Source organism: Paramacrobiotus metropolitanus, unplaced genomic scaffold, assembly GCF_019649055.1.
Source record: "Paramacrobiotus metropolitanus isolate TYO unplaced genomic scaffold, Prichtersi_v1.0 Parri_scaffold0000273, whole genome shotgun sequence".
Lineage (NCBI taxonomy): Eukaryota > Metazoa > Tardigrada > Eutardigrada > Parachela > Macrobiotidae > Paramacrobiotus > Paramacrobiotus metropolitanus.
In genome coordinates this window covers 32,594-56,478 of record NW_026570493.1, presented here as the reverse complement: position 1 = coordinate 56,478, position 23,885 = coordinate 32,594, and the positions used below count along the sequence as shown (strand labels likewise).

The following is a 23,885-nucleotide window of genomic DNA, read 5'->3' as shown; positions in this document are numbered from 1 at the left end:
AGCTTGACAGTTTTAATATCCTAAAAAGATTTTTCTGCTAAAATAAAGGCCTAAACTGCCTCGGGGCGAGATTTCTGGGCGTCGGTCGAAACGGCCGGGCGACGAAATGTCTCGCAGCGGGACGTCTTGCTGAATTTACTGTGGACGCCGCAAATGTGGGTCGGCCAAGTTTACCTTTGTCTTTTCTTTGCCTTTGCCTTTCCACTTTGCCTTTTTCAACATTGCCATTACCTTTGCCTTTGCCGCCGCGAAAACTTCACCGTCCTAATTGACCTTCTCCAAAAGCCGTTTCAAATAACCTTTGCCGTCGGCTTTAACCGTTGCATAACAAAATGCCGTCAAGCACTTTACCATTTTCGGAATTTTTAGCGCTGTTGTATCTTCTGCGTGAACGTTTACAAAATTATTGCTTTCAGTTCATTATTACTGCGGCAATAAATTACAACACAGCAAACATTTTTGATTTTCATTTTGTCGTATCAGTTTCTCATAGCAGAATAATAGAATTACATATAAAACGGATACTAGCTGGTGCATTGTCCTGGTTACTCGCAACTTCGCAGTCATGCGGAACTGTGACCTGTGTTACTGAGATGGTGACGATTGCGAAAACATTTACGCTCAAAAAATGTTGAAACAGCATTGCCGGCACGGCTGACTGATTCAGAAATTATCTGTGCCGATTGTTGGTCATATTGCCGTTATTTAGTTTTTGTACTCTTGATGCGACCGTCATTAACATGCCGACACATAGTGATGATAGTTCTATCATATCTGACGACGACAATGGTCCTACTGCTAAAGCTACCAATTCCGACTGCCTAGTTCGTCAATGTTTTGACATCAATGTTACATGTTTTGATACGTTTGTAGAAGGTCCAGTTTGGGCACGAGAATATAAAGAGGAGCCTTTTCGGATCACGAAACTGCCACCTAACGCTAATACTAATATCAAATGCGCTGGGTGCCGTCAGCTGCTGGTGAAGTCACCTCCGCACCTCGGCCTTGTGGTTAAACGAAATGAGAAAGATTACAAACAAGGTACGACTGATGCGACAGAAAAGCACATCCGTCATTATCATATGCAAGTATCGTGCATCGGCAAGCGACATAAAGGGTTTAATCCTGTCAGTGGATTCAGTGTTATGTTTGACGGAAAATGGTTTGCGGACGCCGCGGACAACGAAAAAGAATACGCAAAAATGTTTCGCGACGGTCTCCTTTTTTAAAACTCAATTCACTGCTTTGGGAATGGTAGTTTTAGAACACAGTTTTGTTTCAGGATTTTTAATTATAAACTGAAGCGCAAATTTTAAAGCTGTGAAGTAATGGTTTCCACTTGTAATTTTTGAACTACCTGATGATGGCAAATTTACCCGGAATAAGGCCCTGTAAATTCTTACGTGCATGTTAACGGTGTTAATGCCCATGTAAATACTGAAATGCGCAATTAGTGGTTGTAATGGCGGACTTATCTTGAATCAATTTTTTATGCTATAAGCTACCTCAGAATTTTGTTTACGATGTTCAAGTCTGATATCGTTTAATAATAAACTGCAGAAGTGTCAATAAAGCCCAGAAACGGTAAAGTGTTTGACTATAGTCGATCATGAAACGGTTATAACCGACGGTAAAGGTTATTTCAAATGGCATTTTGGGAAGGCTTATTATGACGGTAAGGTGTTCTCGGCGGCAAAGGCAAAGGTAAAGGTAATGTTGAAAAAGGCAAAGTGAAACGGCAAAGGCAAAGAAAAGGCAAAGGTAAACTTGGCCGACCCGCAAATGTGGTTACACCGATAGCTGAATGCACGCATAGCGCTATCGGCTATCGGTGACATTCGGTGCAACCACATTTATGGCGTCCATTGTATGTCCCTCGTCGAAACATCGCACGGCGAGATGACCTTGCGGCGAAATGTCTGCGACCAGAAGTCCTGCGAATAGCTTTTATCGGCGCGCGGTGCCGAAGCAAAAAACCTCTACTGCAATACACCAAAGAAATGCTTTTTTAACGGTATTGTCGAATGTTTACTTTAACTTGAGTATGTCTTGACACTTTCATCGCGTCATCGAATAGAATTCCATTACGGTTAAATCAGCAATGTATGTTATGGTGTAATAGTATGGAAGGTCAACCAGACGAAGAAATGTCAGTACAAGAAACTGCAGCAAAAAGTCTCGATATGACGGTATGGATGCAACATTGGCGGTTTTTCAAAATACAATCCCAAAATACACTTAGCGCTCGTTTCCAGTTGATTGACGATTCTCGCCCGGATGGCGCCCAGTGGCGGTTGGGAGCCGTGCGACTCAGGTGCGACGGGAAGTCGTCGTAGGCCCATAGAAACTAGTGCTTATCCCGGCACTTTTTAAACAGCACGCGTTCGCAAACTGTACTGTTTGTTAACTAGGCAGATACATGAAAATTTATAAAAAACTATCCTCTACAAACGAGGAAAAAATGTGTGATAAAATGCTTACAGTATTCTTAAACCAAGCGGTAGCTCTATGGCCACGGTATTACTCTACCGCCTTAAATTTTAGCACGCGACCAGAAACACAGCGCATGCGTAGTTCTCCTGTTGGCGCACTGTAAAATCCCTGTTTGTTAGTGATGTCAAAATGACACACTGCCAGTCTGCAGTCCAGGCGAGAATCACGAATTGTAGTTACCGTTGGCTGTTAAGTTTCTTAAAATCTTTCGAAAGCAAACGACATACGTATTGCAGCTTCTCGATTATTAACTGCTTGCCACGTTTGCGATCGGCAATCCATTGGTGCACGTCCGACGGATCCAAATTAGAGTCCTTGAGGATCAGATTATTGTCCACGATGTCCCACAGTTCCGCTTCTGTATCATCCGTCGGTTGTGCTGAGAAACGGTAATGCAGAACCGGCGCCTCGAGACTGCTATCCGAGATACGGCAGTGTTGCAGGGCGATTCTGTCGTACGCCCTCGCAAACTGCACACCCAAATATGCCACTAAAGTGATGGTTCCACCGATGCTGTAGCAGTCATTGTCGGCAGAATTGGCATCTTTTCTCTGGAAATCGCAGTGGTGCATGACCAGCAGCGGTACACGATGGGTGTTAAAGACGGGAATGCTCAGTGTCCCTAATGCACCACACTCTTTCAGATTCAGGTCGGTGACAGTCACCATCTTCGTGCGACTGTTTATGCATTTCAGCAAGCCAGAAATCACCCAGAACATTGCCTCGATGGAGAACGGCAGGTGTTCCCCACGGCCTTCCACGTGCACATCAGGGAAGCTGGCTTCAGTGAGGATGCTGTTCCATGCTTGACTCACACGCCGATAGCGGACTCGCTCGATGGAGTCAAGCGATCGGAAGACCTCCTCCAGCAACTCGGGGGGCAACGGCAAACATGGTCGATGACCAGTTTCAGCTTCCCGTTCGTTTATATGTGTGCTAACGGCCCAGCGGGGTCCCATCCACGGAGATGACGTTAATGTTGTACAGCCGCTTTCATCCTCTTTGCTCGCCTTATTGTATGCTCCCTCCTGCAGAAAGCGACCTTTACAGTAATTTTGCAATAATAATCTCGTTCGCTCATTAATCGTTAACTCAGCGGGTTCTGCATTCAGATTTCATTATACGTGCCTGAAACTAATGTTAACAGTACTGCCAGCAGAGACACGTAATAAAATTCCCGTGTTCATATATACGAGAATTTCGGGTTAGGTGATAATAGGCTTACCATGTCCTCAGCCGTTAAAGAGTCGTCGTCTCGATCCTGCAGGTAGAGAAGCGCTTGACGGAGCAGGGTGGTGCACAACGCTCGACACTGGCGGCTCAGTACGCGTTGGAAAGGCTCCTCCAGCACCTGGAAGGTGCGGGACCAGTGGGTGTCGGACAATGCCGTCGATCCACTGCTATCCGTTAACGAGCAATAGCGAACCACGTAGTCATCCCTGTTTACGCACAGCAGTGCCGCGTCGTTGTGCGTGTGCAGTGGGCGTATCTGCTGGCGCGGTAGCAGCTCACTAACGCTATCAGCGTAATGCCGCAGCTGCACGTGCACCAGCGCCGCTTTTAAATCCGCGAAGCACCAGCCATTGAGGTCAACAAAATTGACGACCGCGGCCGCATACCATATCCAGGCACCGTCGGCCGGCCGACGAAGCAACGCCGACACCGGCGCTCCGGGTGTATCTTGGTGGAGATCGTTGTTGCCTGTCCACCGAAAGATCCGCCCGTATTCGACGAACTGCGAGCGCTGCGCGGGGCATTCGAAATCAATGATGAGGCCCCCGTCTACTATGTCGAGGACGCGGCCGTGCTGCAGCTGACCATCGACCAGGACCTTCCACAGCGTTCCAAAGCAACACGCGGTCTGCGTAAACATGCATTGCGTCGCAGCTGTTTGTACCGCTGCCAGGAATGAATTAACAGAGGGGAGGCGGCTTGCTGATGTAAGGTTAAGCCAGCGCCATCCAAATTTTCTCCACCAACATCCACACTAAATAAAAGCAGGTTTGGCAAGGTTTGGCTAACCTGCCTTGAATAGCAATGATATTTTGCCAAGGTACTACTTAGTATAACTTATTAAACTACGCTGGTACAGCTGTTTAACCGGACAACTTGAATGCCGTCTCAATCGATGCAATAACCCAAGTGCCTACTTCAAGCACTGCAAGTCAGCAAATCATTTTGTGATTTTCCACTGGTTTAGGCAGACATTCAGCCGCAGCTAGCAGAAAATCACAAAGTAAACTTCCTACCGACTTGATTTGTTCAGACGGTACACAGCTTTGTAATTTTTAACTGATTTGCTTTCGCGCCAGTGTAATGGATCGTTTCGCGTTGAATGCCTATACGTTCTATACGTTTACATATTCCTGATTTTTTTTTTGAAAAACCGTAGGTAACTTTTTCGCACGTCCAGTACTATAACATAACGCAGAACACGAGTGGGCAGAGCGCAGTTCTTTGTCGATCACATAATCAGTTGGTATTACCCCGAAATAAATTCAAGCGTTTTGGCATTGCGTAAGTGCAGTACACACTGAATGGTCAGCTAGAGCGAGCATGGACCACTGACAAATATTCGGGCAGAAGTTTTAAGGCGTGGCTTTGCAGGTGTACTGTGTAAGACATTCATGTCAGGCAATCTTGCCGCAGTGCACCTTATTCCACACGTTTTATCTGCTCTGCAAAGCAGCACAAAATAACATCGGTTAGTGATCGAATCATACTTTCGCTTAATGTTCTCGAAAGCTGGCCCGGCAGTGGCCCCATACATTATAGCGACTGCCGTATCGGTTCAGGTGTTGCATAAGCACATCGTTTCCCCTGTAAGTAACATCCCATACCGGGTTTTCCTCGATACCGGCTTCCATCGTGTGGCTCCATCCAATCCGGGCGTTGTACGCGCGCACACGTGCATAAAGCCGAGATGCTCGGAACCAGCAAGATTTTTCGTCAGCTTTATACCCTCACAGTACAGTGTCGTCGATAACTTAATGGTTAACACCAGTGGCACGCATCCATCATACGGTGTCGCATACCGCAATGCTGATTCACTGCTTCAACAGCCGGCTGTACCACTCGAAAAATATATTTCATTCTCAGGAAGTGCTGACTCTACACTTTGACTCTATACAACAAACACTCTCATGAGCTCGAGTTTCGGCAATAATACGTGCAAAATGTGGTTGTAGCATCACGGCATACATATACAGCTGGAAGGGAAGTCATAAGCGAACAGTGTCTAATACATTATTGTGTATACATTCTGCACTACTACTGTAGCATACGTACACATATACCTCTTGAAAAGACGGGTGGACACCGCGACTGATAAAGACAACTAAATTACTTGACGAAGGTCTTAATTACTTGACCTTCTAAATTATTTTCTTCGATCCATAATGCCCGTACTGCCTGTTGATGAAGCCTGTGCACTAGTTCTGCGTTATAAGATTCCCACCGAACAATTTGTCCTGTGTCATTTGGAAGGTCAATGCAATACTGGAGACACTTACGCCGTTGATATAACTGTTGAAGAGCAGCCGAATTACGCCGGCATTCTTCCGTCGGTGTGGACTGTGACATTAACAATCTCGGAACCGTGGGGCAATGCAAGTGTAACAGTAACCCCAAAGGAGAAGCCCCGGGTTTTCCTCGATAAAAACCCAAGACCTAACCCCCCACCCCCTAAAGAAGCCAAAAGCGGCAGTAATCTGATGGTAGATTACGCTGTCCGGTAAGTAATGCATTTACTCAATAGCGATCACATGGCAGCTTCACAACAAATGAGAGGAACTTTAATATTTAGAAGCGCATTGCAGCATACTATATACCGGTATTCGCTGCTCCTCAGGGTTCGTGGATCGTGCGATTACAAGATCGAGTCGGGAAAATGCTCTCAGGTTGAATACAGCCTGCGCAATGAGCTCCATGGCCTGACCGTTTCTGTGCGTAGCTCATGTGGAAAAGTTCATTACCTTCTGCAACCAAAAGCCCATGTGTTGGTCAATTTAATCCTCTATCCGGCGGAGTCAATCTCAAACTTGGAAACAATTCAAACAAGTCTGGAGCGAGCGGATTTGAAGCGATTACGGGAATCGCAGACGCTGTCTGACTGTACATTGGTCTGTGCCGATCGAGAATTCCCGGTGCACCGCGCCATCTTAGCCGCACAGTCGCCGGTATTCGCCGCCATGTTCCAGAATGGTCAATACTCGGAGACTACGCCGAAGCTGAGTAGACGGTCCAAACAGGGAGTCTTATACATTGACGACATCGGGGCAGATATTCTGGATGCCCTGCTGGATTTCGCCTACACGCGCGCACCTTTACAGGCGACTAATTTGACGGAATTGTGGCACGCGGCTAACACATACGATATGGACGACCTGCGCGCGGAATGTGTTCGCCGAATGATCAGCTCCATCACGCCCGATAACGCTTTCCAGTACTTCTGTTTGGCTCGTGAGCACGGCTTGACTCAACTGAAGGTAGCTGCTGGAAAGGTCATTGGTCAAGATCCCGGTAACGTCACTTGAGCATGGATTGATTGTATGGTTTCAACTGGACACGGGACGGACGAGGTTTTTTTTCTCTAGTTGCGGAATTTAGAAGCTTAGTTTTCTGATCCTAATATACAAGTTGTAGAAAGAAGAAGATCTGATAATTTTCATTGGTCATCTGTTGTACTCCACTAACATTTTGCTTACTAAAATGTTGGTGCTCATCATGATTGATTTCTCCTGTCTGGCTTGACGAGGACCACCATTTAGCTTTAATTATGCAATATATTATTACGTTATGCATATGCGGCTGCCGAAAGAGTCTGTAAAAAAAATATACAAACATGCGTACAAGAAAAAAAACAGCAAAAGAAAGTATTGATTGTTCCACCCCTCAAAGGCCGCTGTCTTCCTGTTGACGAAAAGACCAGTACGACAGCATAACTATCGCAAATATTTAATTCTGTCGACACGACTCAACGGCAATTTAGGAGCCACTGTAATAATCTCAAAAGAGGTACATCGAAGTAGCGAATATATGGGAAGTTGCGTTCAGGTTAACTCCGTGCAATGTCTTTGTCAAAAGCAGGATCATTGTCAAACATTCAGAGAATGTCTATACACCAAAACACCTACCCGTAGAAAGATGAAAGCAGACGAATGCTGTGCGAGTACTTTGCTGTTCATTGGAAACTATAAACACACTGTTTCCAGCAGAGTATTTCCGGCAAATTACGCTGTATTCCCGCAAAATTTCTCACACATCTGTTCAAAACTTTAAAGCATAAGCTTTCTTGTTGGGTGTGGCTATTCCCACCATCTCGCACCGCCCTTTGGCTGTTCTCAGCACCTTGCGGCTGTTCGCACTAGCTTTCAAAAATAAATTGTACTACCCAGAGACTTTTTGATGAGTTCGTCTGAATTTAGAGGACCTTCGCTACGCTCCGGTTGAATACTGTAAACATCCATGGGTAGCACGCCTAGCACATTGCAGGTCCAAGATTTCGAGCTCACACGGGGATCTTTCGCCAATAACTGAACGGTTGCCCAGCAGTCGTTTTTTTCGGTGTTGTAAATTTCCAGTGTCCGCTCTAGGAAGATCCCGTTTCCGGTTTGCTTTTCTCCACCGCACACGTAGATGCAGTTATCCACAACGCAAGCTGAAGGACGACTACGTGGTTTTTCAAGCGATGCAATTTTCTCCCAGATCCATGTTTTGAGGTGCAGGCGGAAGCAGCCACTTTTTCCCGACCTTTTGCGCTAAGCACAAGAAACAACTGGAACAAGAATAAAGGGCTTGACCGTTTAACCAAGGACCGGTCAGCTTTCCTCACATTCAAAAAAATTTTGTTCTCTGTTCTAAGACAGTACATGAAGTGGGAATATTTAAAAAATAGTTTCATCGGGACACATCGATGGAAGTGGCCAAAAACAAATTCAAAGATATAATTATCGTATGCAAACACAACGTATTACTAACCATACTATTCCTAGCTGTTTCGCTAGTTAGAATACTGTACAACGGATTCTCAAAGCATAGCTTAACCGGCTGTCATTCCTGTAGGTATGCCGCCTTACTGTTTTGGTCGTATAACTTGCTTTGTAATAGTTGTGAAATGTTTATGTCACGTGGTCTCTTATCGGCGTTCTAATATTGCTACGATATTAAGATATGTTTTATTTACTGAACTTTAGGTACTCGTAGGTATTGCAGAGCATGATAAAAGGTGCGGTTTTCTAAAATTTTCGTAAGAGGACCAATGGGTGCTGTGAACTCCCCTTGCACGATTTGGCTGCGATGAACAGCTGGTTAGCCGTAGCTCGCAACGCTACTGACATCACAGTCTAAATGCAAACGGCTTAAATGTACCCGGGTGCTCATCGCAGCCTAATCGTGCAAGGGGAGTTCACAGCACCCATTGGTCCTATCGTATCGTATTGAAAAAGCCAGTTATTCAAAACTTAAGGGAAGGGGGCCGGTATATGGTACCGAATTCGTGTACATGCACACAAACTTTCACATTCGCGCACTCCCAAACACATTTTTGTTTCGATTTTTGACGTTTTATAGCCAGAAGATTTGTGTACACTGGCGTGAAAACCGGTTCGGAAGTTATGACCGTTAGAAAATTCCAAAAAGTTTAAATGCGTTCAGGTGTACCAAAAGTCTCATTATTGTCCGATCTCCTTCAAATTTTTCAAGTAAATGCGCATAACCACGAAGAACGTTTTTACACCGATCCACTGTTTTAGCATGTTTCTTCAATTTTAAAATGAATTTCAAAAATTTTAAAATTTTTTTTCTATGTGAAAAAAAATCATGGAGTCTGGATCGGTGTAAAAACGATCTTCATGGTTATGCGCATTAGCGCGCAAAGTTTAAAGGAGACCGGTCCATAATGAGACTTTTGGTACATCTGAACGCGTTTAAACTTTTTGGAACTTTCTAGTAGTCATAACTTCCGAACCGGATGTTCGGAAGTTATGTTTGCGCGCACAAACGGTGTTTACGCCAGTGTATACAAATCTTCTGGCTCTAAAACGTCATAAACCGAAACAAAAATGAGTTTGAGAGTGCGCGAAAAAGAAGGTTTTCGTGCATGTACACGAACTTGTTACCTTGTACCGGCCACTTCGCTTAAATCAAGTCAAATGTGCAGCTATAACGGGTATTTTCGGTAAATATAGAATGGTAAGTACATATGTAACCGACTGAAACGCTGATGATGCAGTTGTGCTGCCGCTAGGCGCTAACGGTGTCCCACTTTGAAATCCTGTTTCCGTATATTTAATAATATATATGCCATAGGGCAAACTCAGCGCTTTCAAAATATATACAGATTTTTTATATGGAGAACCATATATTTTTCAGTTGCTATGGTCAAGAGTAATAGGAGTAATACGAAAACAATCACGATTAGAGAATTTCGTTCCTCTAGCCGAAATTGCCTAGAGAATTTTTTTCAACTGGTCAAGCCTAAAATTCAATGACATTTACTGGAACCTGATTAGTCGAGCAACGGCGAATAACTTTTCCAGGAAACTAGCATCATTCAAGAGCAAATACATTGTAGGAATAAATGGTGATAAACACTGCCAAATAATTTCAAAAACAAAATTATTGAGAATTTTTGAATGAGCTGTGTCAATTTGGCTGCCGCACCCTCTGTACTGTAATGTACTCGTATTTGTGAAATAAAATATCAGACAGCAAAAGACAGCAAAACAAGCAAACAGCCACCGAGCACGGCTGTACGGAGGAGCCACTCTTCCTAAGTCCTGACAAGAGCGTTGTATTAATGAGACAAGCTCCTTCTACTGGGATGCGGCATCCAGCAGAACCTGAGCACGCATGAATGCACACTGCACAGCACATTTTGGAGTAATGTCAAATTTGTCGCTCGCAAAATTTCATGCTATTGGCAGTTCTAATTGCTTAAATCGCTTTTATAGTTAGTATCTTACTATCGAGCCATGTGTAGAGGTTATCAGTTTATAGTCAAGGTGCTAAAATGAAACGAAAAAATAAAAGTACCTTTATTGCAAGCAAGTGCAAAGTTATACACGGAAGTACATAATTGTATGATCCATTACGAACTTTCGACAAAATGTAGGTGCATCCGATTCCACGCAGCCGAGTGCAAATTCGGCAACATCGGTTCAGGGATCCGCTCCGGTTGTTTCAGTAACCGGTTCAGCACCCACCGACTGCCTGCATACTGGGCAGTTTCGTGAATAGGTAATCAGCCATGTTGTCAAACACTCCTTGTGGCCAACTGCAAAAATCAATGCACTTGCATGTGACAGAGCTTGAGTGTGTATCGGCGCGAATTATAGGAGATCATGCGAACTGAAATTCAGTGCAATTAATTATAATCGGAAGCAAAAGAATGCGGTGCATTACTATGCTGGCACGGCAAGGTTATCATCATTTCGCCAGTAGCCAAATTTTGCTGACACATAGGGCATATCATGTCGTCCGATTGCTGGGTGACCTCGGCTTGGGTAAGGTGGTTCATTTCATCTTCCGTTAGTGGAACCCCAGTGGCATGTGGATGCTCTAGTTCAGGTGCTTCATTTTGAGCAATAAGTAACTCGATGTGTCTTTTCACAAGTTCTTCCCTGATAGCAGCAATCGGGAAAGCTTCCTCCTGGGATGGGCACTGCGTTGGTGGCAGCAAATTCTCGTGTTAGAGTGCATCACTAAAGAAACATACAGAAGCAAAAACTAAGTTCTTACTTGAGCCCTTTCGGTTGCCGATCGGGTAGCCCTCAGTTTACGTTGTCGGCAGCAACGGTGGATTGCATACATTAACAGGCTGAAAACAAGCACGGAAACAGCCACCGCCAGAGCAACTGTCTGGTTAAAAGTCTGGGAATTGTCCGCTTTGGTGGAATAAGAGGAATAACCATGAGAGTTACCACCGTGTAGGAAACTGCAGCAGTACAGCAATAAACGTATGCGCACTGAGCAGCATCTCCCAAAAAAGCTTGAACGTACTTTGCAAGCAGCGAGGAAAAGGAATCAAACGACTCGTTGGTTGGTAGGCGCGTCAGATTCTTTCCGATGCGTAATTCGTATCTGCATAATTATTATTTTAACCGTTAGTCTCAAATGCAACAGCAACACAATGGTCACAACTCCTTTGGCTGAATTATGCGTACGCATAACTAAGTAAAAGTAAAATTACGTAAAACATAATCTCCCACTCTGCGTAGCACCTGGTACTGGGTAAGGAACTGAATATAAATTTCTTCAGTTCCACTCCCTCTTCATAGCCGACGAAATGGACGGTAAGGTTCGTCCGATCAACAACGCTCCTGGGAATCTCAACCGAGAATGGCTCAGTCGTGAAGTTTTTGTCGGGACTTAAGTACACGATGATGCCGGTGTAGTATTTCTCATATGCGTTTAGAATTTTGGCGCCAATTCCATCCCCATCGTCAGTAACATCTGTGTGCAGTGTAATAAAGCAATGAGCTTATCATTATTGTCTTAGTCAATAAAAAGACGGTTTTTACTACGTCTTGTACCTTACACAGCGAGTAAAATCGAAATCTCGCTTGTTTTACAGCCATTACTGATATGTTACTGTATCCGCGCGAGTTTAAGGGACAGAAAATTCCCCCGGAGCGCCCGCACTAGATGTCGGCTCCTTTGACATCAAAGAAACCGACGCCTAGCGCGGGCGGTCTGGGGGAATTTTCTGTCCCTTAAACTCGCGCGGGTACAGTACATATATCATAGTGCAGGCAATTAAATTAATGGAAATCTTAATGAAATCGCTAATTGTTTAATGGTGCATCTTACTTTCTCTTTGCGGACATGGTTGGTCATCCACTAGAAGAACGGAGTCAACCCATCGGTTTCCAGACTCAACCAAGGTAGCGAGATCCAAGTCATCTGCACTGCACCCAGCTGCAGGAGCGGCAGCTTTTAAGTATACCTAAACCGGTTTTCTCATTTCTCGGACGCTACTCGTTGCGCAGAAGTGATGGTTTACTTACAGGATTGTCATCCGCGGAACTGCCCTCAACAGCCAAATAGTCATTACAATGGACACCATAAATGTGGTTACACTCAAACCGTACGCAACCAGATACTTATCTGTATTCAGACAGCCAATTCTGTGCTGGCCATCGGCCTGCTGATGTTTACACTTGCACCTTGCACACTTCCCAACGAAAACTATCAAACGATATCTCAAAAGAATGAGAAAAAAATTCTAAGAATTTTGATACCATACAAATTCGCTTTTGTTTCATCTAAGAGAAAATCGAGGTTCCTGAAGTTTCCCGTAGACAAAGCATATGCGTGAAAACAAACCAAACCGTGGATTCAAATCCTATGCTATGTCTACGGGAAACTTTAGGAGCCTCGATTTTCTTTTAGATGTAATAAAAACCAATTTGTTTGGTATCAAAATTCTTAGAATTTTTTTCTTATTCTTTTGAGATATCGCTTGATGGTTTGCGTTGAGAAATGTGCAAGTTCCAAGTGCCTGAGTTTAGCATACGAGTCTACGCGCAATGGACATGACCGACTTATTTCGGTCTGCTGTTGGTCTTGCCGTTAAAATATCGGTCCTCGGACCGATTGTCTAGTGTAACCACATTTATGGTGTCCACTGTATCACCGGAAATCGTATAGACTGGAGCGGTTGAGAGAGTACCGTTTTGTCTTACATAAACCTCAATGAGGCATTCATGAAAGTTTATTAAGAGAACCAGGGTGGACAATCCCAAATAAAGAGATGCAACCATGGATAAAGGCCACATATTGGGACTACGGTTAATTAGCAAATTTTCACTGTGTTTCAAATAGAATAAACTACAAATTCGTTAGCACAAGTACACACAGTAACTTCACTAAACTGGCTGTTGTGAGTTACAATAAAAAAGCAACAAAAAAGCTAGGAAAAAGTGTTTTTATTACACCAGCAAAAAGCGTGAAGTTCTGCAAAATATGCAAGTTGACAACAGAATTGTGGTCATATAAACGTCTTTAAACGCTCGCAACAAACACATGCGGCAATCAGACAAAATAATAAAAGTGGGGTTTTATTGCTTTGGTTGACGCGATACATTTTAGGACGTTGACGGTGCAGATTATTTCTGTTCCGGCTACTCTGCAATACTCATAGTTAAATCATGTAAGTTAAATTTGTGCAGTTTACATGTAAGTACTCGTACATTGCGTGATCGTAAATCGATCGACTATCCTAATCTTTGCATACTGTAGGCCGAGTGCGTACCCGGAGGCCAGGTATCACATGCAGCTTGAATGTAGGTAATACGTATGCTATCGTTTTATTTTGTCCACAGCTTTAATAAAGGCTGTAAAATTTAGCTACCTTGAACACGCTGTTGTTGTGAAGTAACAAGCATACGTACTAATTTTTCTACCGGTGCCGTGTATGTACTAGGTCCCGGTATAAACTAAAATATTAAGCACAGCTAAACGGCAAACTCTGTATAGGACCAAAATTAGGCGCATATTGTTAGTTAAATTCTATCTAACATTGATGGCTTTAGTTTCTGATATGCACCTGCCACAGACTCTCGCAACGGTCGGAAGCTGAGTAGCGATGACGGTGGGATGAAATAGGGCTTGAAGCGGATAGAAGATACCGGTAGCGTAACCGTATACGTCGTTGTAATCGTCGGTGCCAGCCGTCCAATATGCAAGCGCGGGCCATAACAGAGTACGATACTTGTGAAGTATTGTGTAAGTAATACTTTAACAGTTAATTAATACTACATATTTAATGATGTGAGCAGCAACTGCGCAGCAGGTTGAATGGCAGAAAGTACAGCACAAAGAAGTAAAACAGTAGTTGCTAGGAAAGCAACGTACACGACAATACTAATCGTCAGCAGGTTCAGCAGGAGAAACCCGCGAAACTGCTGTTGCACTGTCGCTGGTTGGTCTTTACAACGTCCTTGCGATTCTTACGACCAGTGCTACTGGGCAGGTCCCGGTGTGATAGTGGCCGCAGTAAAATACCACCTTTCAGTAGCAGAAGGCGCTTGTTCATCAATACCGACGCCCTGTTTGGCTGGTAGACCCTGTGGATGTACACGAATTTACTGCTATGTACCGAGCCAACTTCCTTAAATCCAATAATCTTGTGTGAGCCAATTAGTCGGATAAAATAATGTTATGCTCTCGCAAGTTCCCTTTAGTACAGTAAGTACATTTGGTCTTACACATACCAGAAGCAGTATACTACTGATCCTTACTTGGGAAACCTTTAATGTTTTTTTATGTAAGCGACCAAATTTTGCTAACAAAATCTAACTGTGAAAGTAGACGTTTCGTACGTGCTTCATAATTAATCGACTCAGAAAAAAAACTTCAACTGGAGTCTTATCGAATGCAGAATGTGTTTTTATCATCATAAATTTTACTTATACATCTGAAGCGCATTAGTATTTTGCGTGTATTGGCGTTTCTCTAGGCAAAGCAAATTCATGCAATCTACAAAATTTATTGTGTTACAATATTAGTACATGTACATAGCGACTACCGGTGCACATCGTCAGTGCCGCTCTACAGTAGTATAGGCTACTGGCGAAGATACATATACAGGCCTGCTACTGATCGTAAAACTTTCGAGCTGATCCGGAGACGGAGAAAGGGCCTAGAGAACGCCTATGTTAAGCTGCCGTAGAGATATTTTCTCGCTCTATATAGCATCGCCAGTAGCCTTTCCAGATTCAGATCTATATTGCCACGAATGGGATACAGCAGAGCCGGCAAACCAGAAAAGACTGACCAAAACCAATATAATATTCTGAAGCCCGTAGTCGAAAACCCGGTCAGATAGTAGCCTATTTCAGATTGCTTTCGGTAGAACCTCCGTACATAGAATCGCACGGCGTCAGATAAGCAGCACGTCAGCAGGATGAAAACTGCTTCAGATCTTTGTCCGGTTGCACTTTGGTCACGTACAGCAACGAAAATCAAGTCGAGTGCGCGCGAGAACGTGACCACCCTGCTGGCGGTTGGCGGTCTGGGTGCTCAAAGAAGATCCACGGGCAGCATTAGCTGGCCTGCCATTCTCTCAAGTGTCTGAGCCGTTGCAAGCATCCGTGTAAGGCAGATAGTTTTTACGCGTCACCGCACGACGCTAGGTTACCGCTGCTAACGTCGCGAATGGACGTAAAACAACCCGAAACCGAAGGTTCCACATGGAACCGGAGCCGAAGGGAACATAAACCGCGCAATCTGAAATAGTCTAGTATTGATTTCTTTCAAAACCTCTCTCGCTTGGAACGCCAAAGCGGAAGAGTTTTGACTACATTTACCAAATGCAACTAAATTAGTATATTAATATAATTATCATCGTGGTATTTCTAACCAGACAATGTTGCCACATAAACCAACTAAAATATAGTTAAGAAATAAAATTATTCTCTACTAATTGAATCATCAGAATGAATTCAATACATATTACGACAAGAACGACTACTTCTACACATCTAAGACAATTTCTAAACAAGTGCCGGCCGAGCAGCTATCGCTACACTATCACTACGGTGATGGCCTGTTCAGTCACTGACAGACCGAACTGGCTTTTGAAACTTTTGGCGTCGCTAGCCCTTCATGTCTTAAGTTTTTGCGAGAATTGGGCAGGCGGTTAAAGGATGCTACGGGAGAACGACGCTCTTACGAGTTTCTGCTACAGCGTATCAGCATTGAAATACAGCGGTGGAATGCGCTGTCCGTGACTTCTACTGTACCGCGTTCTGATGGTTTTAACGCTGTTTACTTTGTTTTATGATGTTGATGTTTAAAACTGCTGAACGATAAGCAAACCAATAAATTCATACCCTACTACCACCACCGTTCAGTGCACAAACCCGTTAGTTCAGGAGTGACCGAAATACCACTATATTTTAGTTAAAACAGTCCGCTATGCCAGTGAGTGACCGAGCTACTACTATGGATAGCAGTGTGACTGGTTGACCGAGCTGTCATTACTGTACAGACCGTTAGAGAACGAGTGACCGAGTTACCACTACTGTTCGGCGCAGAAAGTACGACCTTCGCCTGGAAACGCGGCATGTGTTTGGCGTGGGACGTCACCTGCGTTGATACCGTCGCCCTGTCTCACTTGAAATCCACGTAAGCTACAGCTGGGTGTGCCGCAACGCAGGCTGAAGATAATAAAGTGCGATTATACCTGTATCTGGTGGGAAGATACATTTTCGCACCATTAGCCTTCGAAACACTCGGACCTTGGGGAAAGTCGGCCATCGCTCTGGTAAAAGAAATCGGTAAACGACTTCAGCTGCAGACAGGTGAACCTCGTTCTTGTGAATTCCTGCGCCAACAATTATCGCTGGAAATTCAGCGAGGCAACGCCGCTTGCGTCCTTGGAACAATGGAAGGAGCGGCAGCATTAAATAAGATTTTGTTGTTGTGAATCGTGACTAACTGTTTTTGATCTGTGATGTATCTGTATTTTATGAAATAAAAATACGTAATTAAATGTATTACCTGGCCGCGGCTAAATGTATTTCCTGACTAAATGTATTAAAATGGAACATTATGAAGGTTGCAAAGGAGGCTCATTCATACATCAGAAGATGATCTGGATCACCACCTGATCTTCTTGGGCTGATGCGCCTTTAATTTTTCTTAAATTTTCAAGAAACACCGACAATTTTCGACTTTTACCGGCAGTATGATCATGTAACCTTGAACTTTTAGAGAACATCACAGCAACAAACAATTTAACTTATCATTTTATTAAACGCTACAAAAAATTTATGGTTGTATGCGGAGTCAAAAGTGGCGTGCAAAAGGTAGTATTAGGAGCCAAATGTGGTACAAAAGGTGGTATTAGGAGTCAAAAGGTGGTATAAAGGTTGTACGCGGAGCCTTCACCATGTTTTAATACATCATCCGTTTATTCGAGGGGATGGCGGTAGCGCATTTCAGCACTCCCTGTGCTTGCTACCGTAAGCAGGCTGGAGTATAACGTTGTGGCTAAACATGGTGGTTCGGTACAGCGCCAGATTTAGCCATATGTACTGCCGTAACTTCACACTCCAGGCGAGGGACGGCAGCAACACAGAGACTGTTAAAATGTGCTACTGTCGTGCCCTCGTATACTTCGATAAATCCTTTTCTGGGCTCCGGCTGTTGGCTCTTTATTGCGAAAAGCACTGTAATAAGTACTGTGCAGCGTGTCCGCCGTCTGTAATTAGTTTACATCTATATAACAACCTTTATTGAGTTCCGTTTGCTGTTATGCGGCAAAAAACCCCTATTACAAATTAGGGGAAAAGGCTCGCAAGACCTATTCTTTTTTGAAAAGTTTTACTCTATGTCTAAGTGGTTTATTCTGGGATAAAGCCGCTGCCAGGATAAAACTAGAAAGCCGATAACAGATGTCCAAGGTTGCCGCTCTTACTGGACTGCCATAATGACTACCGTAGTGTCAACCGAAACTTCGTTGCCTGTTGATGGTTTTTTATATACCGAAAAGCAGCACTTATCGCAGTTATCGGTGAGATAAATAATCCAGCGAACATATCCCATCGTGTGAAAGTTAAAGCGTTAATAATTATTCTTAAGCAGAATTAACCAGCTATTTATTTATACATTTCCGGGTAACAGTAAGCTCACGCTAAAATGCGATAAGTTCGAGTTTACCAATTAAGCGTAAATGAGTTAGCAAAAAACTGATGTTTTTTTACGGCGTATTTCGAGATAAAATAATACAATCGACAAGGCCATTGGTGTCATCCACCATTCTCACGGTAACGCTGCCGGCGAAACTTAGGACCGCTCTGGCTCCTCGACTGCACTTTCGGTTAAGATCGATCGTATCGTTTAAGATCAAAGCCGGCCATGCGAGCCGCAGTCATGCTCAAGATCTCACGGCTTTTCTTATTCATTTCCCTTTCAATCGTTCTGCCGGTTTGATGCAGTTTCTCAATTTCAGTCAGCTCAGTCTGGAGCGCTGCAATGTCCTTGGCTGAAATAAAGTACAGCCGCGTGTTGAGACAGCCTATTGCCACATTGAGGACCCCAAATCCTACAGCGAACCAGGTAGCCAGTGGGCTCCCCAGGCCATTTAGAAGTCGGGCACTGTACAGCGTTGCTGCGCCTTGTACTACACCAGATACGGCACTGACACCCGCGCCGGTTCTTTGAGTTTGTAGCTTTTTTTGTGCTCCATCAACTCTGAAGTGCAGTTCCCCTGTTAAATTGAAAAACATCGCCTAAATACTATGGTCTTGTTTCGGTATTATAACACTGTGGTCAAGGTGGACAGGGTACCACCTTGCTATGGTCTTATTTTTAAAGGATAGGATGCTGTATCTGTACATGAACGCGAAGTGTTAGCTGATTAATTACAGATCTTTTTCTTGCGTGAAGCAGTTACACACAAATGCAGAGAAGGACGAAAATACTCTTGCAGCTGTGATACAATCGAAATACAACCTAACAATCCGCTTTTCATGGCGACATAAGGGCTGGACTTACCAATTTCTTTCAGAAAATCGTCGGTTGCTATTCGGATTTCCAAGATGAAATATTCTGCTGCCAGCTTCGCACCATCAAAGTTGGTACCGTTTCCATTTAAATCGGCTAATGCGGTTTGCAAACGGGTCATATTGGTCTGTATCTCCGTCAGAATTTCGGCAATTGTTTGCCGTTGTTGAGGAGAAACCAGAACAAGATTCCTGGCTTCCTTTATCGTTTCCCAAAAGGAACCTGCCTTGTACCCTTCAATGATGGCACAGACGCCGCTCGATACCACGCTAGCTAACAGAATCCTGTTTGCCATATTGCGCATGGTGTCGTCCAGTCCCTGACGTATAGGACTGGCTCAATCCGTACCAAGATCGTGTTGCGCAACCAGTTGCGGCACCAACAACATAATTTGACGCAACGTAGTATATTACACACCGCACGTTCAGAGGCACATCCACCGGTGTACAAACATTCGGGCCAGTGTTTCAAAATCTATGGTTTACCAAATACGTTGTACGAAGACACTGTCGCATCACATCATATTCTGCACGTTTTACATGCAAAGCACCATAAAACAGCACCGGTTAAATGATCGTGCAGTAACTCCGTTTGATGTGCTTTGGCACCGAAGTTGCGCTTTCACATCTTTTACCTAAAGGTCACATCCCAGTCGATGGGCTGTCCGGGATATCGCTTCCTTCGTGCCCGGCTTCATTTGATTCCGGACGTTTTTATATCATTATGTGCTTCCATGTGTACAAAGCCGAGAGGCTTGAAATGAGCAATAATTTTTGCCAGCTACTGTAGCGGCTCGACCAGGTTATACCACAGAGTTTGGGTACGGGGAAATTGCACCCGAGCAGCGTGCGCATGAGCACACCTTTGCTTGTATATGTAAATAATGTAACCTAATGCACACACCCCGAATACTGTTTTACCGTGCAGAAACTCTGTGGTACAACTTGGTGGAGCGTACAGATTCTGTACACAGAAGTTGCAGTGCGATGCCGTTGATAACCACATACAAGCTGCACGCTTTCATCATCGCTGCCGCATACTGCTATGCTGATTCACTTTTTTTACAACTGGCTTAAGCACTCGAAAAGCACATTTTCTCAAAAAGTGCTGACTGGACGTTTTGTCTCTTTACAACAAAACACTCATGAGTTCCAGTTTCGACAATACAACATGACAAATGTGGTTCAGTAATCCGGCTGACAAAAGCTTTCTGCGTTATATTTGGTACTAGAAAACGCGCATACATATACTGTTGCAAAGACGTTTCGATACAGCGACTGAAGAAGACAGCCTTGGTCAAGTTAAATCTTAAAATCCTCTTATACGAAAAAACATATTTTGTTTGTTGACGGCAAACTATTTTGTTTGTTATATCCATGATGCCCGTGCTGCCTGTTAGTGAAGCTCCGGCTCTAGTTCTGTCGTACAAGATTCCAACCAAGCGGTTTATCCTGTGCCAGCCGGAAGGTCAACACGACTCTGAGTATACCAGTATCTACGCTGCTGACGTGACTGTTGAAGAGCAACCGAATTATCCCGGTATCCTTCGATCAGTGTGGACTGTGAAACTGGTAATTTCGGACATCGATGATACCACAAGGGCAAAAGTTTTCCCTAAAGAACCAAAAATGGCAGCGCAATGAAGGTATATTACGCGGTCCGGTAAGTACAGCATTTACTCACTAGTCACATGGTATAAAACCAAAAACGAGAGCAATTTCACGATAATCATTAACATACTGAATTATACTGAATACCGGTATTCGCTGCTCTTCAGGGCTCGCGGATCATGCGATTACAAGATCGATTCGGGAAATTGTACTGAGGTGGATGACGACGAACATAATGCGCTCAGCAACCTGACCGTCTCTGTGCGTCGCTCATGTAGAACTAATCATAAGCGCCTGGAACCAGACGGTCATGTGTTTGTCAGTTTAATCCTGTACCCGGTAAAGTCAGCCATGGAAACCGGGAAAGACCGAGCGGATTTGAAGCGACTGCGGGAATCGCAGACGCTGTCTGACTGTACATTGGTCTGTGCCGATCGAGAATTCCCGGTGCACCGCGCCATCTTAGCCGCACAGTCGCCGGTATTCGCCGCCATGTTCCAGAATGGTCAATACTCGGAGACTACGCCGAAGCTGAGTAGACGGTCCAAACAGGGAGTCTTATACATTGACGACATCGGGGCAGATATTCTGGATGCCCTGCTGGATTTCGCCTACACGCGCGCACCTTTACAGGCGACTAATTTGACGGAATTGTGGCACGCGGCTAACACATACGATATGGACGACCTGCGCGCGGAATGTGTTCGCCGAATGATCAGCTCCATCACGCCCGATAACGCTTTCCAGTATTTCAGTTTGGCTCGTGAGCACGGCTTGACTCAACTGAAAGTTGCTGCTGGAAAGTTCATTGGTCAAGATCCCCGTAACATCACTTGAGCATGGTTCGTGAAGAGGAGATTGTTTTTTTAGTTGTGAATGAACGTTTTACTTACCGTTTTTTATCGCTTTGTTGTCTGATCCTGCTATACGGACGGTTGGAAGTAGAAGATTCGATGATTTTCCTTGTCTTCATTTGCGCTAACACAATACTTATCGAAACGCTAATTTTATTTTATTATGACTATTTTCTGCTGCCTGACATGGCGGGAACGCCGGGGACTACCAATTGGCTTAAAATTGCGCAGCTTCACCCTTTGCAAACATATTTTTGCTCAGTTGAAATAGGGTAGCTTTGAGATTTACAATTATCAAGTGGTTTCTGATAATAAAAAAATGCGATTCAGGTTATACATTACGACTTTATTTCTGACCAGGGCACACAGAGAGGCTCCAAATTCAGAGAAATCTAATTTTTTGCAGAAGGGGCCGTCAGGCCGACTCGTCACGCTGTTGAGTATCCGCCGCAGGCAAAAAAGGATTTATTCCGACAAATAACAATTGTAAATAGTAATTCTGCCGGCATGACTCAATGGCAGTCTAGGAGCTAACACTCTCAAAAGAGGTAGCGAAGTACATGTGTCACGGCTTCATACCAAGGTCTAAACAATCTGGTTACCGTTGGCATAAGCTTTTTGGTTTTCCGTGCAAAGTAAATGGTCAAGCTGCGCTGTATTACGAGTACTTCAAAATCCAAAAAAATGATCAGTTCCTTACATCTGACGGAATATAGCAGTACAGTACGTAAAGTGACGGCTTTACTCGTACTTTCTATTATTCGCTGTACTTTCTCGATCTTTCTCTTTTGTGTTCGGATTTACTTTTGGTTGTTTCTACACGGATGCGCCGTGTCTATACAAGTCCCTGAGTGGCAGTACTTTAATCACGAGTTCTCTCACTACGGGTTTTGGCAGTTTCGGAGTTTCTAATTAAATTATCGTCGGAGATGCAGTTCTCGCTTCGCGTAGATTCGTAGACTTAGCTATGCCACATTGAGATTATCAGCTCATACTCTGTCGTTGAGTAGGTCGGTAGGATAGATTATTACGGTAATTATTCCTATCGTACTGATCTCTCCGTCATGGCGCCCACCGATGTTCGAACCTTTCCGATGGCTTAGCTAAGTAAACTGTGATTGAAATTGTGATTGTGAATGTTGGCTTCTAGAAAGTGCTCAGTCCGGGTACAACTGTACTGACTGGACGGATGTCCGGGCAGCTGGTCTGCCGTCTGGACGCCTAAACGTTAGTAGTCCGGGTACTGGCGACGCTTTGGTAAGGGGAAACCCTGCTGATTCGTGCCTGCGACCCACGGCGAAAACCTGTAAATGTCCGGGGGCTTTGCCCTGTCTGGACGCTGAGCAGTTTGTCCTGCCAGCAGGGCGATGCAGGGATAACCTGTAGATCGACCCATGAGCACTGAAGTGAATGAAATGAAAATGAAATGAATATTGAACTGATGAAATGACGAAAGTGAATTGATGAACTGATAGTGAAGCAGGTTCTCGTAGCTACTGGCCAGGGCACGAGTTTCCTAAAAAATCTGAAGCGTAGCAGTTACGTAACTGGACTGCAAGTAGACAGAGTCGAAAGCAGTTTCCTTGAGCTAAAGTTTTTTGTTTGCCAGAGCAGTGCCTGTGCATTCAAAGTGTCGACACACATCTTGAGCTTAAGTTTTGTATGCGAGAGCGAAAAGCCAAGCATACAGGTGCACCAAAATCTTAGCGTAGCGTAGCCATACAGCCAGAGCCATTGCGAGCGCTGTGAGCGGTGAGAGAACACCGGAGATCATAATCTCAAACTGAAAATCTAATGTATCCGGGTGAGAACAAAAGAGTCAACCCGGTAGTCAGTGTAACGAAAACTGAAAACAAAAGCGTAGCTTAAGTTTCCGCGTAGAGCAAAAGCCTACCGGATGAAAATGTAAAGCCAGTGCAACAGTCACTGCGGATAAAAGACGTAGCTAAAGCATCCGGGTTAGAACAAAAGAGTTCCTCGGAAAGTTAGTGCAATGGACACTGACAAATTCAAAAGAATGGAAGGCGCAAATGCCGTACAGTTTGGCGGCATGGCAGAAGATGAAGAATTGTGGTACGACATGCACCCGCTGCAGTCCGAACTAATTGACTTCTCGCTTGACCAGGGAAGATTTGAGAATGCAGTTGAAAATTGGGGAGGCAGAATTGATGAAGAAATGAACGTGAATGAACTGAAAGAAATTGCTTGGGCATCTCTGTATGCCGCACTTGCACTTCAGAGGAAGTACAGCAACGCTAACCGTATATGCCATGCATTAAGCGGCCGCAATACAGATATGGCCATTGAAAACAGTGCTTTAACTGCTGAACTGGTTAAACTGCGTAATAAAGCTGGACGAATTGAAAATGAGTGTTGCGAAGAAAAAACCCGAGCCGATGAATTGATGAAGCGCCAA

General features: G+C 44.3%; 4 protein-coding genes across 5 annotated transcripts; 2 read left to right on the top strand and 2 right to left on the bottom strand.

Moving 5' to 3' along the window:
• Window positions 1-2,089: 2,089 nt before the first annotated feature.
• LOC129601755 (uncharacterized) lies at window positions 2,090-5,406 on the bottom strand. The gene is made up of 3 exons (XM_055500628.1): window positions 5,334-5,406; window positions 3,719-4,480; window positions 2,090-3,521 (listed from the first exon to the last, which is right to left on the bottom strand). Exons 1-3 carry the CDS (start codon window positions 5,358-5,360, stop codon window positions 2,670-2,672), a joined length of 1,641 nt encoding a protein of 546 aa, XP_055356603.1. The 5' UTR covers window positions 5,361-5,406; the 3' UTR covers window positions 2,090-2,669.
• A 320-nt stretch (window positions 5,407-5,726) lies between these two features.
• On the top strand, window positions 5,727-7,335 carry LOC129601756 (protein maternal effect lethal 26-like). Of its 2 annotated transcripts, none has more exons than XM_055500631.1 (2): window positions 5,727-6,226; window positions 6,344-7,335. In XM_055500631.1, the coding sequence occupies exons 1-2, from the start codon at window positions 5,892-5,894 to the stop codon at window positions 7,026-7,028; spliced, it is 1,020 nt and encodes a 339-aa protein (XP_055356606.1). In that variant the 5' UTR covers window positions 5,727-5,891; the 3' UTR covers window positions 7,029-7,335. The 2 variants fall into 2 exon arrangements, with proteins under 2 accessions (XP_055356606.1, XP_055356605.1); XM_055500630.1 differs by having other exon boundaries at window positions 6,299-7,335.
• Window positions 7,336-10,591: 3,256 nt separating this feature from the next.
• Window positions 10,592-13,271, bottom strand: LOC129601754 (uncharacterized). Its single transcript, XM_055500627.1, has 7 exons — window positions 13,179-13,271; window positions 12,304-12,439; window positions 11,715-11,946; window positions 11,494-11,574; window positions 11,233-11,428; window positions 10,897-11,155; window positions 10,592-10,768 (listed from the first exon to the last, which is right to left on the bottom strand). Exons 1-7 carry the CDS (start codon window positions 13,269-13,271, stop codon window positions 10,653-10,655), a joined length of 1,113 nt encoding a protein of 370 aa, XP_055356602.1. The 3' UTR covers window positions 10,592-10,652.
• A 6,943-nt stretch (window positions 13,272-20,214) lies between these two features.
• On the top strand, window positions 20,215-21,702 carry LOC129601757 (speckle-type POZ protein-like). The gene is made up of 2 exons (XM_055500632.1): window positions 20,215-20,667; window positions 20,783-21,702. The coding sequence occupies exons 1-2, from the start codon at window positions 20,645-20,647 to the stop codon at window positions 21,450-21,452; spliced, it is 693 nt and encodes a 230-aa protein (XP_055356607.1). The 5' UTR covers window positions 20,215-20,644; the 3' UTR covers window positions 21,453-21,702.
• Window positions 21,703-23,885: the final 2,183 nt, after the last annotated feature.